This window comes from Podarcis raffonei, chromosome 6, assembly GCF_027172205.1.
Source record: "Podarcis raffonei isolate rPodRaf1 chromosome 6, rPodRaf1.pri, whole genome shotgun sequence".
In the NCBI taxonomy this organism is placed as follows: Eukaryota; Metazoa; Chordata; class Lepidosauria; order Squamata; family Lacertidae; genus Podarcis; species Podarcis raffonei.
Window position 1 is genome coordinate 32,021,798 of NC_070607.1, and position 16,680 is coordinate 32,038,477.

Here is a 16,680-nt window from a genome sequence, read left to right on the forward strand (position 1 = left end):
GAAGTTGAGGAACGCAAGCCAATGGCGCTTCTGCAGAACTTCCTGGTGGATTGTACCAAATAGCTGTAATTAAGGAAAATGCTGGCAAAATGAATATATAAAAGTACCTGTTTGAATTTGATTTTTCTAACAGTTGGGGTTGCAACAACAAGTGGTGAGCAGGGAGGGAAGAATGCAACAATTTAGCAAAAAATCAGTATAATACTTAAATCCAATCTTTTGCAAATGAAAATCCGGAATCTCGAGTAATCTACGGGCAATTTAGTGAAAAGGAATGAACAGACAGTTCCAAAGTAGTGCGTCTAAAATTAAATCCCGCTTCATGCTATAAAGCTTTGGGCAAAGTATCAGCTTCCTGCCTCGATTCCCCATCTGCTAATAGTAGTAATAACAGAAACGATAATTTGCATATCACAAAAGACTGCTGTGATTTACCATATTTTGCAAGGCCCTGAATATTCATGGCACTCCTATAAATGCTGCAATATTAGTATTTTTTCTCTCCCTGCAACAAGAGCTTATCTTTATCACTAATTATAGCCATATAATTACAGTTGCCTGAAATATGACTGCAGAGTTTGCATCCTTTTTTATTTTTAATAAATCATATTCCTATTTGAATTTTTAAAAAATCTGTTATGTAAATGGAGGAGGCTGCCAAACACTTTTGTAACAGAGCTCATGTTTCTGATCTTGATCATATGTGACTATGACTAGAATATCAAGTAGCAGCAATGACCTCTATTCAATAGAGATATATAGGCAGCTCCTACACCAGACCTCTCCATATAAATTGAGAACTGTAAGGGAGTGATGCTAAGCTGAATTTAGCCAGCTCACACGGTGAATAATCGAGCTTATGACTCATATGTAAGAAAGAGCGTTTTACCTATTTGGAAAAAAAATTCACATTTATTTACTGTCAAACAGGTGTTAAACTTTACATTGGATATTAGTGATGGGCTCATTATTAACAGGTTTACACAAAGGGATTGAAAAAAAAGCAAAAAAAACCCCTGAAACAATGTACATTTAATTAGATCTTTTATCATAAAATAAATTAATTACTAAATATAGGCAGGAGGAATATGGAAGAGTATTTATGTTTTCTCTTAGCTTAAAAAGGTCAGGCACCTTTAATTCATTAGTTTGTTTGAGATTCACTAGTATGTCTGTCCCTTTGGCCACTTCCCTTCCTTTCAGCCTTCCTCAAAGTTAAAAGAATGAAAAGGGAAGTGATTTATAACCTGATATAGATTTTTCTTTTTTTAAAAAAACACAACAACAACCCAAATTTCATAGTGTGCAAGGCATGAAATTAATTGGCGTCTAAAAGAATTCTGCCCAGAAAAAAATATATGTTCTTTTGGCAATAAGAAATTTAAAACGTAAGAAGAAATACTAACGTCAAAGCAGAGCACTGTTTACAGTGAAAAAGAAGTGAAAATGGATAGAACTTTTTCAACATATTACGCTACTATGAACCAAGTGTAAAAGGGGGACGGGGGGGACGGACAGCTTGTAGCATATGTGCAACCAAGAGCGTTTTCACAATATTTTCTTCAAACTCTTTAAAATTATTTTAATGACAATTATATTTCTGTTTGGACACAAATGTATTTATTTATTTATTTAACCCTAGCAATAGAACAAAATATAATTTCTTTAGCCATTTTTTTTTCATGAGAACAGTTCATTGTACAGTTGAGGAAATATATGAAATAAGGCCTGTGGCTTGATTGCTAGTGGTTAGACAGGTTTTCAATCTTTACCTTTATGGAAAAGATTTGCAGTGAACCGCAAACTGATGCAGAATCTCTCTCCTGCTTTTTGCAAGTCTTGTCAGGAATAGTAAGGTACAGTAAATTTGTCCCACAGGATTTTAGCGCCTACGTCTTGTATATAATACAATGCAGGCCTACAAAAAATGATGCAGCCATATTTACAAATTTAGTTCACAAACTGCTGCAGTAAAATGGCTGGAACGTTTGTGTGTGTGTGTGTGTGTGTGTGTGTGTGTATTTCACAATCTCTTTTACGTCAGCAGCAAGATATCTTAAAATACCTTGATGGTATCTCTTTTTTTTCTGTTTGTAACAAATAATTCTTTTAGTATACTCTGTGTATATACAAAGCTTTGTTTTATAAAAATTCACAGAACTGCAAGGTCCAGTCGTCTCCTTTACACGGGAGAAACCACAGGGACAACAGAAATTGTCGCTTCGAGCAGATATGAGGGAGCCTGCATGGGGCCAATTAAGTCTGTTTAATACTTGCAATGTGGCCTTCAGTATTCCTTTGCTACACTATTAAAGGCTTGTCACTAGTTGCATTTGTCCTTCCCTAACGTCCCCTTCCGGAATACATCCTTCCTTGTTAATGGGAATTATATAGCCGTCACTATTGCCCCTGCTGATTTGATAGTACATCTGAAGCTGATGGCCAGCTCCAAGGTTTGGCATGCTCTTGTAGTAAATGTCCTCATTCTCGCTCCTCCTGGAGGGAGAGAGGTCTTCCTCGATGTCGGGACTGCTCTCCGGGTAAGGAGAGTCTCTGAGGTTGGGCATGCTTGTGTACAGAGAGTCTCTGTTGGGGGACTGGAGGTGGTCTTCAACTTCGGCCGTCAGCTGGGACACATAGCTGTCTGTTCCTTCCGTCTTCACTTTCTTCTGTGGCTGGTACAGAAGGGAGTGAGTCCGTTGGGGAATCAGAGGCGCCTCGAGTTCCTTTTGGTGCAGCTCCAGGCCGGCGTTATCACTGTGCATCAGAGACGAAGCATCTGCTACAATGGCGTCGTCTTCGCTACTGCTCCCGCCGATCACAGCTTTGATTGGCAATGTGCGCTCTAGGTTGTGGTTCTTGCTGCTGCCCCGCAGGTTGTTGTGTACTAATTCCGAAATGATCATTTTCTCAAAGGCGGTGTCATTCAGGCTTAGCCCACAGTCTACAACTTGCACGCTGTCGTTGTAGTCTCCGTTGCGTAAAGAGTAGCTGTTGTTGAAATTACCATTTAGCGGTAGAGTATCCATGGCACTTGTATCCCTGGCATTGTTCAGTGAATGTCCTGAAACAGAAAAGGGACATCTTTGGGTTATTGCCAACACCAGAGCCCAACGTTCTTATTCTATAAAGGTCTTTAATGTAGTTCAGGACAAAGTTGTACTTGAAAGTAAGACTCGAGGAACGTGAGGAGGGGGTTGGGACTTCCCCAAAAGTGTAAGGAGTTACGCACCTTATAGAAGAGAGAGAGAATTTTACAGAGTAATACTGCTTTTCCGTGGAGCGTCAATGATACTTTGAATTTAGGAATTTGAAAACAGATGGAAAAGGTTCAAATGCATCAATTTAGCACCCAGTTGTATAGCTCTTCCCTCAAGGAAAAGAATGGTCACTCCATGCACTTGCATATCTAATGCAAAGCAATCAACATTTATATTTTTAGTGCAACACCATGATTCGGGGGGGGGGGGAGGAATGAACGCAACATAATTTGTCCTAAACAACACTAAATTAAAAAAGAAAAAAAGGAATCAGGTCACATACGAAACATAAGGCAAATGTGTAACAATAAACCCACGTAACTGGCAAGCAACTATTTTAATATATAGCATTTCTAACATTTCCTCTTGTGTGTGTGGTTTTTATTTATTTATCTGAAGATGGAGTAAAGAAAAGAATGGAAAAAAATGGACAAGTACATAGATTTCATGTTAAGCACAGACAGCCACCTCTCACACTAACAGGGATTGAGGCTCACAAGCACCATCCAACAACACGGAAGACAGCAGGTGGAATGACTCACTTTGGACAACTCACATCATGTCTGTCTGCTCAGGCTATCTGGCCTAAGAGTAGCTGATATATAAAAGAAAGTAAAATGATTTATTGTAACATGATGAAGAATTACTGAGCTTCTCAGCAACTTAGTCAGAGCAAGGGTTCAGCAAATTAGATTACTAGCAATAACAGCTCTCTTTTTTCCCCCAATATGATTTTTGTTTTGTTCATTTTTAATTTTTGGTTGCGTTTTAATATTCTCTCCGCCAGCAACGGTGGCAGGCTTCAGGAGGTCAAAGTTCGCCTGCAGCTTGCATCAGTCACAGTGACAGCACTGAATGAACCAGCATAGTCTGTTAAAGAGTTAGGCCCACAGACATTATGGGCGTATGGAAGTCAAAAGCAGAGATGTCAAGGGTTTCTCTAAGCATGGGTCACAGAAATTAACCAAAGAAGAGATATTAGCTGTGGAATGGGAGGAGATTATCAGCCAGGGCCGATATCTTTCAACTGCTGGAGAAATGGAGAAATTGGATACATCTGCGGGAAAGATGGAAAGAAGTTTTGGAAAGAAGGGGGGGGGCGCGACTGGAATTTTATGGTGACATGCTCTTTTTCTATACAAAGAAATTCCATTTTTTCTGGAGACACAAAAGACATGTAAACTAAGACATCACAGTGCTTCCCAGGCAAAGAAGAAAAAGAAAGCTATGAAAGAAACTGAATGGCATGTATCATGGATAAAGTTAGATGGTTTGTTAGTGAACTTTTAGAAGAATCGCTTTTAGAATTCTAGAGCAATGTTTGGAGGGGGGGGCGAAATTAAGAAAGAATGAAATACTGTTGTTGGAATGGAACTGACCACTGAGGCTGCTGCATCACATGCAAGGCTTGGAGTTGTTACAGAGAAATAAAAGATTGTGTGTGCCTCTAAGAACGTTTCCTGTTTTACTTTCAGACTGCACTTAAAGCTGCAGCTTAAGCAAGAAAATTCAAGTTGCTTCTATAAAGATAGAAAGATTGGGTTGATGCCCAAAAGTAACTTTTCTTTGGTCACAGAATACTTTTTTTTTTTTTTAAGTGGAATAACTGCAGCTAATCTTGTATTGTGTTGTTCTAGCCATCCATGCGTACTGAATTAGTTAAAAGGATAGCAATTCTTTGAAAGCCTCTCTAGGCTTTGATTAAACAACTTTTGTAGCTGGGTATTTTCATATATGTTCCCAGATCTTTCTTGCAAAAGCTTTATCCATATGAAACATATGGCATTTATAAGAGAGAGGCAACACTTGGACCACATGCCGGCATTAATTTCCCCTCTGAAGGCATTCTCTCTCTCTTTCTCTCTTTTTAATAATCTAATACTTTATCCTCTATTAAAGAGATATTGAAGCATATTTAATAATCCAAAATGAATTTTCTATGATATACTGCAGAGTTAAGCACACTTGAATGTACTTCAACCAGTTTTAAAGAGGCAAGTTTAGTTGCCCGTGATCAGGTAATTCACTTGAAGTCTTTCATAGCCTGTAGCAAGATTACTGTGGGAATGTGGAAATGTTAAGTCAATTATTAAGCATTTCTGCTCAACTGTGCTCTGGTTTTAAGCAGCAAATTATTTCAGCATTGGATATCATAAGTTACCAATAGGGCTTGCTACAGACCTCTTGTGATTTGATTTTTGATTATTATTTTTTTAGATTGTTCTCCGAAAAGCAGTACACATGTACTGTTTGAGCGTGGAAATATTTCATTTGCAAATTGTGAACCACTTGCCCGCTGAGTCTACTTCATGACCGCTAGTTATATTTTAATTGTGCCCATTAAAAATCATGCTGAAAAAATTTACATTTGATAGGCAAAGTTAAGTTTTACTCCCATACTTGTCTCTCTGTAGGTTGCTAGAGGAAAGCATAAGGAAAGTAAGAAAACACGAGAATGAACATAGAAACTGCAGTTCAGTTTTAAAGAATAAGGAACTTTGACATGTAACAACAGCTTTTTATATATAGCTATATAGATATACAACAAAGTATAAAATTCTTAACACAGAATTTCAATTACATTCGAGGCTAGTATATTTGATGGCTTATTCCACTAATAATTAATAAAGATGCATTAATTTTTGAACTGGCTCAGAAGTTAAGAAAAGCAGTTGGATAGTACAGTATAACAAAGGTGGGGTTAGTAATAAAGCCTTGACATCCTGATGCTACCATGGCTGCCCGTAGCGCTGAATTAATGTACTGGCAACTAAATAATGCATCAGAGCAGTGTCAAGTTAGGAGACAGTTGCTCGTAGCAGAGCAGGAGGTACGTCCCATCCTAAGCATCTAGTTGCTGGTACAGCAAATAAGTCTTAGGATCAGACTTGTGCATCCCACATAAATGATGTTCTTCTAATTCTAGCCAAAGGGGGGATGGAGAGTTCCTATAAAGCTGCACTATACTATAGTTTGCCTCTAAATATGACTCCAAATTCAGTTTCCCACACCAGGATGATCCGGGTGTCGATATGCCTCTTTGTGCGTTTAATTGTCTGATCAACTCCGTAAGCAGATTGTTTCTCAGCAAGCTTCAGATTAATTTTATATTGCATAGACATGATACCTCTAAGTGATATATATCTTGAAGATGGGCTCTCGGACCATGGAGTGTCAGTCCTGTAATAGTATATTAAGATTTATGCCACCTGTGTTAAAAACATGGGAGGATTATTGGCAAATACTATTATGGCAAAGGCATTATCACTATAATATAGTGCAGTTTTACAAGCCTGGCGTTATCAGCAGTACTTCTCGACGGAGAGAAAGAAATATATGGACGGCAATTCTAGGTGTCCGGCCAAATTAACCGACGGAGGCTCTGAGCAAAATACCATCAAGAAACAAAAGCAAAAGCAACATATCCCAAAGTGTGGGCACACCTGGTGAGTTAAACACAGGAGCTGAAGGGGCATTACATACAACGGTTTCAGCGAGCAATGTGTTATAAGGATTGTTAGTGCCGTGTGGTCGAAGAAGAGGGTTTGTTAGTAGGTAATTGCCAGTCATTCCTAAAGCAAAGAAACAGAAAGAGAGACATCAGCTCCTTAATTTGATTCTGACAGTTCCAATAAAGTATATATATATATTTTTTTACAAAAATGTCATCATGAGTCGTGTATATCTTGTCAAATTTGATTCAGCTGAACATTTCTGAATGTATTTGAACTACTAATTTGAAGGACGAGAGGGAAAATGTAGTTAGAGTTCAGTAATTCACAGGTGCTGGCCAAATCCCCAAAGTAAACACCTGCTAAGAATGACATTTGCTAATTTATACAAAATCACTGTTAAAACAAGAATAGCAATTAAACGCAAAGACCAATGTTCTATTTCAAGATGTTACAGCTTAATGTCTCTAACCTTAAGCATGGGTAATAGGCGCCGTAATAGAGAAATCAAAATTGTGTTAATTTAGAGCCACGCCGGTCAATCTCGGAAACCTACAGGGTTTATTACTAACTTAGCCGGGGGGGGGGGGGAGAGAGAGAGCAAGTGAAAAACAACCTCTTCAGCCAAAGGTAAGTGATGGCAAGCTGCATGAAGCCTTTCTTGTTATATGCTGCAAAGGAGCGCATGCTTAAGGGGAGGCATGGAGGGGGGGGTGGGGGGGTGGAGTTGAGGGCAAATCATTCATAAATTCTTATGGGAGAAACGGATTCATGCTGCAACGCTATCTGTTAGGATTTTTAAGTGAGTTATGTTTAAGTTATGTCTGTCCTCCCTGCAACAATAATCTTAAATGAACACTGAAAGCTAGAGCAAACAGCTTATTTCTGCAATTTCAATCCCAATGCATCAACACTTTTTGCATATGCCCTCTAAAGAAGCAGAGAAAGTTTCTAAGCAATTTGTTAAAAACTAGGCATTTGAAAACCCATATTGATCTTGGGTATCTTAAATTAATACAGTTGTCAGGGGAGATGGAATTATGGTGCAGTCTTTGTGGGCCCAAATGCATCATATATACACAAGCAAGGCGAAAGTGCCGTTCTGTTGAGCAGTGTGACAGTGGGTAGGAGAGGTGGATGTTGTCTGAATATATTACATGTCCAGAATGAGATAGAGAGCAGCCAAAAAATTTACATACAAAATTTAAATTGATTAGGTTCTCATTGTGGCAATAGCAGCAGATATTACATTTTAAATATTAATGCCTTTATCACTACTCAAAATATTATTACTGTAGGTAGCAAAAATCCTGCAGTTCAGGGAATTGCTTTACTGACAGATTATGTTAATCTTATTTGGTGTTTGGTTTCATTTATTTGATTTTCACAGTTTTTTTAAAGATGCAATCTAAATACAAGAAAGTGCAATTCAAAGAATCTTCCCCTATGCTGTACATTGCAAACTTTACACCACATGGCAATTTCAGCTAATTACCATAATTCCCCACCTCTGTCTTAATTTCTGCACTGTGGCGGAAAGACTAACGATTCTCTAACTCTAGTGTGTTGGCTCTGAGAACTCAAAGGTCATGGTCTTTTTTATTATTATTATTATTATTAACTGAAAAATGCAGCACTGGCTGCTAGAAGTTCAGAGCACATTTCACAGGGAAAGTCCCAGTGCACAAAAACTCACGGAAATTAGTGGAAGCTTTCAAATGGGACTTGCTGTTTTCTCTTAAAGATTGTGCCCAACTAGCTAGCTCAATACAGCAGACCCTAGAATTGCAAGGAAACTGGAGGAGATGCTGGCAGTACAACCAGTCAGACAATGGACGATTTTCTACTTCTTACAACAAAAAGAAGTGCTATATGTTCTATTCACACGCCATTTAAAAAATAAAATAAAATCTGGCTTGGGGCCTATTCAGATGTTGCTTGCCAGGGATAAATGTCAGCCAGCAGCTATTCTACATACATTTCCTATTTCTTTACGGAGAAAGAAGCATCTGAGATTGGTTGTACCATGATTTTGAACAAAAGACATTCTGGCTCCACTACCCCAACACCAATCCCTGAAGGAATGGAAACTTTCTATTGTGGCATCAGGGGGATACAGCATTCAGAAAAACGTGGTAACAGCCTAGATAAGAGGTTAATTCCTCTGGGAAGGGAGAGAGGGAGGCTGTAATTGGGTTATTTTTTTTCCTTGTTAAAATCACAGTGGTCCCCTACCCTAGTAGCATTTTCAATTTGCCAGAAAAGCTGGCTGTGGCCGAAGGGCTGATTGTTGGTTCAAAACATCTGGACAGCGCTAGGCTGGGGGTAGCAGATCTAGATTTATTCCAAAGGTGGATTTCCATATGTATCTGGGGGTACATAGTTGTACATTAGTATTTTTTGATAAAGTGTCTATTAATATATTAAGATTTGGATGAGAAGCTTTGGTTAGTTTACTGCTGGAGATGGCATGGGTAGCCTTCATAATCATTTAGTATACTTCTGTGAAGTCTTGAATGCCTGAGAACATTCAATCTGAGTTATAGTGATAAAACTGTGACCAGACATCTTAAGTCTGTTCTGTGGCTTTCCCCTCCCTTACTTCTTTTCAGGTTGTCATGTGGCAGACAAATGCTGTACGTTATAGATATGATCAAAACTATACTGTGGGGGAAACCCTATTTGCAGATGTCTTTTGTATAGAGCTGGTGTCAATTTGATTTCACAGGCAAAATGTCCGCATATGGAAATCTTATGCATTTACAATGTCACTGTGCTGGTATAGTTCTGTTTCAGTTTTAGACTACAAAGGTTAGCAAAAGTTTAAAATTATGTTCTTGCTTTTATGTTTAAATTATTGATGAGACTTATTTAAATAAGATTTCCATGAATAAGAATGTCAGATTCAATCCTGAGCAAAGAGCATGAGGGAACTAAGGTTTAAATGTGTTCAAGACCGAGTTGAGCTATAATTTTATACAATGTGTGTGTGTGTGCTTCCATTCCAATGCTGAGATATTTAACCTACCTACCCCAGAGCACATCTGCTTATTTGATTTATTTACTGCAACCCAATTCTCCTAAATTCTTATTTGAAAAAAATACCGCCGAAAGAACAAAACTAGAGTGTGATGTGACCAGCAACTGACCTTGATTAAGTGTTGAAGTGCTATTGATATCACCTGAGATAAAGGATGATTCAGATTGTTTTCTCACAGTGTCATTCCACATCCTCCTTATTCGGCTCTGTTAACGGAAGAAATAGGGCATAGTTGTCACATCTTACATGGCAACCTGGCACATTTAGCTACAATCCCACGGAAGCGTACCTTGGAGTAAGACCCAGTGAACATGGTGGGGCTTACTTGCAAGTCAGCATGCACAGAATTGCACTGTTAACCTACTTCTCTGTCATGCCTGCCGCAATGCATGTTCTTACGACCAAAGTATTGGAGAGGAGTATGGAACTGGCTGTGGTACGCTTGGCTTCAAACTAGTTTCTGGTTCTTTGGTGCCCACTTAGGACATCAGTTGGTTCATGCTGCTGGGTATCTTTCTCTTCAGCCTGAGCACTTAGTGCTGGACAGTCTTGTGCCCAAGCTGAGTTGCAACTAACTTCAGTCCCAAAGTGTAGAGGGAAGTGATGCACTTAATTATTAAGACTGGAAAGTCATCTAATGCACATTCTTTTAGCTGAGCTCTGGCATTAAAGTTTAGGAAGGTCTTTTGGAGCTGCAGCATTTGATAAGGGAACTGGCCTAGGCTACATAAAGAAAAGTGAGGTTGAATGCATTTGATGGTTGCTTCTTTAGTTGCATTAAAAAAATAAATAAATTTAACAGAAAGCAAATGTTTGGACTTCTTTTTCAAAGGAAGGGTAACAATGTATTTATCTTTAGTGTCACTGATCAAACAGGCAGTCCAATCAGGCTACTATCTTTCTCTACTTGTAGTATTATTATGCATACGGGAAAACTTCCTGAAAATGGTTATATTTACCTTTGTAAAATGGAAAGTCATTTGTGAAACATGTAGTCTCCCGAACTGATTTATATTAAGCATGTCTCAGACTTACTGCTGACTATACACGCTATTAAAAATCACATCTCTTGGCCACTTTCTGGCCATAAGTAAGCTCTAACTTTGCTTATGGACCAATAAGAGAGTTTGTTGTTAGTGTCTTTTTTAAAAACTAAAAAATAAATAACTACTATAAAGCTCAACCTTGAAGGAATGTTTAGAATCAGGCCCAGAATATATTAAAAAAAGCATGCAATTGTCATCAAGGCTGTTATAATGAGAACACAATTAGTGCATCTGAATGGAACGCATCTCAGCGGGCTTTTTATAAGCAAGGTTAATTAAAAGATGCTGTCATTAAAAGGTTCTGTCAAAATGTTTGTTACCTGAGTGCCAGAGGAATAGCGAGCACTAGTTCTTGTAGTCGATGCCTTTACTGAACTGTGTGGGCTTTCTGTTGGCAATCCTCCACAGCAATACGAATGTCTGAAGCACTTGCCGTACTCCTTACGCACCTGTATGTTAACAACGATGTTCATAAATATTCATGCTTTCATTTTTAAATAATCTATTTCTGTATGTATCTATCTGTATATTTCTAGCCTACCTGCTCCTAAGATCTGAGGCAGACATCAAAGGTAAACAAGGCCTTCTGAAACAGGGCCAATTTTATATTTCCAAGAAAATTAAGAAAAATGTATTAAATTTTTACAAAATTAAAAGCATGTCAGTGAAGCACAAAATCCTTGCCTCTCTTACGCCTTGCAATTATCCTTTCTCTAGTTATCTTCCTAGCTGGAGAACTGCAGGTAAAAGGAAATCATAGACAAAATGTCCCCCATGATTCACATTCCAGTGTGGCTTTGAACCATGACCAGGTGGAGGTTGTGTCTCAACTGGTTTTCCCAGTACACTGCAAACAATTCCAGACGTACTCTAGTGTGACCACTTATGGCTTGAAGAGAGCCAGTCTGTGCCAAGCAGCTCTGTTGGCTAACAAAATGGAACGAGAGCAATGAAGACAGCTGGGTACCATAGTTGTAGTGGCCTGGGAAATGGAACAACAACTTCACCAGTGCAGCCAAGGTTTATGGGGAGCCCAGCGGTGAGGTTAAAAAGGTACAGGGACCCCTGACTATTAGGTCCAGTCGTGACCGACTCTGGGGTTGTGGCGCTCATCTCACTTTATTGGCTGAGGGAGCCGGTGTACAGCTTCCGGTGTACAGCTTCACGTGGCCAGCATGACTAAGCCGCTTCTGGCAAACCAGAGCAGCGCACGGAAATGCCGTTTACCTTCCCGCCGGAGCAGTACCTATTTATCTACTTGCACTTTGACGTGCTTTCGAACTGCTAGGTTGGCAGGAGCAGGGACCGAGTAACGGGAGCTCACCCCATCGCGGGGATTCGAACCGCCAGCCTTCTGATTGGCAAGTCCTAGGCTCTGTGGTTTAACCCACAGTGCCACCCACGTCCCTTACCTATGGTGAGGTTACCATGATGCAAATGCATTGGTGGAGACGATCTGGTGCTCCCACTGGTGCATTTGCATCATGCCAACCTCACTCGCTCCTCCACAGTAAACCTAGGTGATGGGAGATTAGGTAAGTGCTGCCATCCCCACTGACCACTACTGGGAGCTACACTGCTAATTTCAAGGATATTTGGGATTGAATTTATTTGGACGGCACAAAATAAAGTTGCATTTCAATGTCTAGTGTGATTAAGTTCACAAAAATATATAGCTAAGTGAATGATGCTAATACCCCCAGGGAAATAAGATTAATACTATGCATGTCAAGTCAGAAACAATTCCAAATCAGTTTAAATGGAGCTTACTCTCAGGTTTATATAGGATTACAGCCTAAAAGATTTTAATGGCCTTAGAAATTTAGGCCAGGGGTGAGAATGGGCATAGTATGGGTTTCCTATATAAGCTGCAAAATTGTGTGTGTGTGTTTGTGACCAGCGACTGTCACTGTCTTTTTAATTCCCCCTGCCTCCCAAATACCACCCCCTGGGGCTGATTTTTGCCTAATGTCTATACTGCTGTGAATGTACATTATCTGTCAGTGCAGCACATTCCACTGTCATTATTTCTAAATTACAGCTTGTTCAAAACTGAAGGAAGTAACAGCACTATCATCTTGTCAGGACTAGAAACATAATAGTTTTCACTTTCACAGTTCTATTTCTCTGTTCAATTTAGTGGCCAACTAGTAATAACAGAATAAAAAGAACACATTAGCTATGTATACAGAAGTAGAATGATATCCAGGGAAAGACACGGAAACTTTTTAAAGCTTAAACGGCAGCCTGAATGTTTCTTGCAGGTATGAAACATCTTGTGCGAAGGTTAAGCTTTTTCCATGCTCAACTGGCACTTAATATTGCTTCTGACTACTGCAACATAGTATAAAAACAATACATAATTCGAATAAGGAATAAAGGCAATGTGCCTTTTGATGTTATTGGGGCTTTTTAAAACAACAACAACATTGTTTTATAATAGCCTAGTCTAGGAAGCATTTGTATCTTGACTATTTTCATTTTAAAATGTTTCAAATATTCATTCCATTCCTCTAATTCAGAGGAAATACCTACTGTCCAATTGGCAATTCCCTATTTCATGACGCAAATCACTTTGCCTGTATCATAGCAGCCACACTCAAACTGGAGAGTATACCAGTTGTAAAAAAATAATAATGAAATGCCAACTTCATTTCAAATACAAAAGGCTACTTCTGATTCAACTCTTATCAAACTACCAGCCAATAAACAGCATGCATTTTATCCAATGATCTCAAATTAATGAAATGTCCTATGAATCAGGGATCCCAATGTGTGAACAGTAATTTGATTTTCACAGTTCTCTTTAAAATGCTGATTATAAATAGTATTTTACCTATATCTAAGTACAATCCTGCTCTTGGAGGGTGGAAAGAAAAGAGCCCTGCTGGGGATCAACTTTTGCTAAAAGCTTCACCTCATAATGAACAAATCTACCATCAGCCAGAAAAATCACAGATGAAAAGAAAGACGTGCTACAGGGGTTGATCAATGGCTAACAGTGCCTCCCCATCCACCAATACGTTTCAGGGGAGAGGAACTGCTGCTACCCTGTTTTAATAGTTAAACACAATATACTTATTTGTTTCATGCTGCATAACAGAGGCCATAAATGTTTGTTGAACAACAAACCCATCCATTTTTAGAATGTTTTCTGATTCCATTTATTTATTTATTTGCTTTCTTAAGCATGGGCATAGCCAGGCTTCATGTTAGTGGGGAAAACCTCTGTTAGTTAAGTATTTTTATTGATTTATTTTATTTGGGAGGGCAGCTGCCACCCCCCTCCCCTGCTGCTATGGCCATGTTATTAAGTGGCTTTGCAGCTTTTTTTAAAGATAGGCACGTTTACATGTCTAGTTTATGGCCCAACTTGCCTTGCAAGTCATTGGCACTAGGATTAGTAAGAAGTTGCCTGGAAAATAGCCCCATTGATCTCATTTGAGATCTTTGGAATAGACACATATAGAATTCTGCTCTGATTCCCCTACATTAAACATGGTAACGTGGAATTTACTACATCCAGACAATCCCAATTATTGGCGTGTGTTCACTTTCGTCTGTGACACTGCCACCTAGGGGGAGTATCGCAAGAATGCAGAAGAATGGGTAAAAGTAACCTAACAATCAGGACTTCTAACAGCAGTTTTGTTGGCAGCTGGATCACAAGTTAAACAACAGAGCGCTACCTTCCACCTGTCTATGCACTACTGATATATAATGCCTTGTTTAAAAAGAGATACTGGAAATATTTTGGAGATACAGAGGAAGTGTATATGTGCAATGACTCACTTTCTTTTGGAGTGCACAATGAAAGATGAAAATAAACATTCCTTGGAAAGAATTAAATACTGTGAAGAGGTATGCCATCACAATGGTCTCATCGTTGACATAAAGCAGTCCAAAAGACCATGTTAGGCCCAGAAGACACAGGAGAGCAAATGCACCTAGGGCCCAAGACCTGAAAAAGAAAAGCAATTTAAGTAACACTGTCGTTTTGTTTTGTTTTTTAAAAAAATGCACATTGCAAAATTGCATATTAAAAGTTTACTTGCTGCAATTTATTCTTACTAGGTTTTTAGTCATATATAATTATAAATTATTGGCTTTAACCTTTTATCTATTATAGGAAGAGCAATTCCGTTTTAGTTTCCAATGAAAACAGCAGCGGTAGTTATTTTAAAATGCAATGCTCTAGTACCAGGTCCAGAAACCCCTTTGCTTTATCTGTATGTATGCGTGTATATTTGGAGATTTGAAGGTCTCTTTTAACCACTAATGGATGCCCATATTTTAACAATTGTGCTTGCATCTGACACACACATACACAAATAACACAAATACACAAAAGTTAAATGGCAGATCAAAAGCTGATAACCTAAAGTTTGAAGACTCTGCTAAACTAGATAGTCTAACTTTCACATGAAAGTGCCTTACTGAAATGTGACAAATATATGGATTTAATCACAAAAGAAAGTCTTTGAAGGATATTTTGTCATGAATAGTTTCGGGGGGGGGGGGGGAGAAATTGCAGAGGACAGCACAGAATGAAGGGGAAAGGGGTTTATTCAGTGCATTCCACATCTAACTAATGATCTTACTTGATAAATGGCTTATTATCTTCATAGCTAGAAAGCATTATAAGCAGAAAAGAGAAACAAAATCATTAGACAGAATTTAAATTGAAATTAATAAGAAAGCATTTTTAGTAATTTTATACAAAAATTAGTTAAAATTAGAAAATTCAAAGTGCAGACGCAAGCAGTTTAAAATAATAAAAAGCATATAATAGTTGGAAATAGTTTAGCAAATTAGATTATCTCCAAAGTTGTTAATTAAAATTACGGACAATCCAGAAAATTGTCCAAATTTGTAAAGTTGTTGTTGTTTTTTTAAAAAATAAAAATTAAAAAGTCATGCTTTAAATTTGTTAATGTAGGGTTCTATCTTACCCAGGTAAGTCCGTATTATAGTAGCCATCACAAACACGGTAATTACTGGTGTGGATGAGAAGACAGAAAGAGGAAGAAAAGGAAGAAAAGAGAGGTGCTAAAGATTAGCTCTCTCTCTTAACATGCAACATGCAATGAAGCTGATATTGTGACCTATCTAAGCATCTTCTAGTTTGTAATGCTAGCTTTGTTGCAAATCTGCCCCTGCCATATTCTGCATTCAAAGACAATTCAAGAGCCCACTACTAAGCACATTTCACTTGGGAGTGCCAATGACGTCAGTGGATCTGACCTCCAAGTAAGAGTGCTTATGATTAGGGGGGAAAGTCCTGTCCCTCTTAAGTCTAGCAAAACAATTCAAGTCTAAATATAGAATGATCTAAAGCAGGGGTAGGCAATGTAAGTCCAAAGTCACCCAACCAACCCAAAGACATCCCTCTCAGAAATCTGTTCCTTCCCTTTACCCACATAAGGGATGCTTGGACTGGAACTGGACAGTGGAATCTTATCTTGCCTACCTCTGACCTAAAGCATGATCTACCACTGTAAGATTCTCATTAAGAATAATAACCCATTGCTCTACTTTCAAGAAAGGGAATATTGTGATTCTTGTGTAGTCACAGGATAAAAGTAAATATTTGTTAAATTTGCATGAAAAGCAACAGATAATCTTCAAGATAACAAAAGAAGTAGAAGCAAATTCTCTTGGGGAGTGGGATTATGAATGGGGAAACCGCTGAGAATCACTAGCATCTGAAAATAATTTAATGAAACATACTCAGCAGAACAACACCAGCCATGCAAAGAGGAACATCGTTTGGGAGCTGCATTTTAAATGCAAATGAACTTGCTACATTGCTGAGGAATCTCCATGAATACACCAAAACAAATTCTTGGCCATTGTTCCAAGCAGAAGTTATTTAATTTCAA

General features: G+C 38.5%; 1 protein-coding gene and 1 long non-coding RNA gene across 28 annotated transcripts in view; one reads left to right on the forward strand and one right to left on the reverse strand.

Annotated features, from left to right (window-relative positions):
* LOC128415574 (uncharacterized) overlaps window positions 1-11,405 on the forward strand; it is a 33,159-nt gene extending 21,754 nt beyond the window's left edge. The window contains exon 3 of the long non-coding RNA XR_008330994.1: window positions 11,335-11,405. This is a non-coding gene — a long non-coding RNA (uncharacterized LOC128415574). The remainder of the gene's footprint in view (window positions 1-11,334) is intronic.
* Window positions 893-16,680, reverse strand: part of ADGRL2 (adhesion G protein-coupled receptor L2) — a 569,402-nt gene continuing 553,614 nt past the window's right edge. For 5 of the 27 annotated variants that reach the window (XM_053391929.1, XM_053391928.1, XM_053391933.1 and 2 more), the window contains 8 exons: window positions 15,751-15,795; window positions 15,400-15,426; window positions 14,591-14,759; window positions 11,119-11,247; window positions 9,862-9,958; window positions 6,704-6,832; window positions 5,661-5,678; window positions 893-3,064 (listed from right to left, as the gene is read on the reverse strand). In XM_053391929.1, coding sequence (XP_053247904.1) covers window positions 2,310-3,064; window positions 5,661-5,678; window positions 6,704-6,832; window positions 9,862-9,958; window positions 11,119-11,247; window positions 14,591-14,759; window positions 15,400-15,426; window positions 15,751-15,795 — 1,369 coding nt within the window. In that variant the 3' untranslated portion in view covers window positions 893-2,309. Of the gene's footprint in view, window positions 3,065-3,802; window positions 3,856-5,660; window positions 5,679-6,387; window positions 6,470-6,703; window positions 6,833-9,861; window positions 9,959-11,118; window positions 11,248-14,590; window positions 14,760-15,399; window positions 15,427-15,750; window positions 15,796-16,680 lie in introns of all 27 variants that reach the window. The other 22 variants (XM_053391943.1, XM_053391945.1, XM_053391958.1 and 19 more) reach the window with 15 other exon arrangements.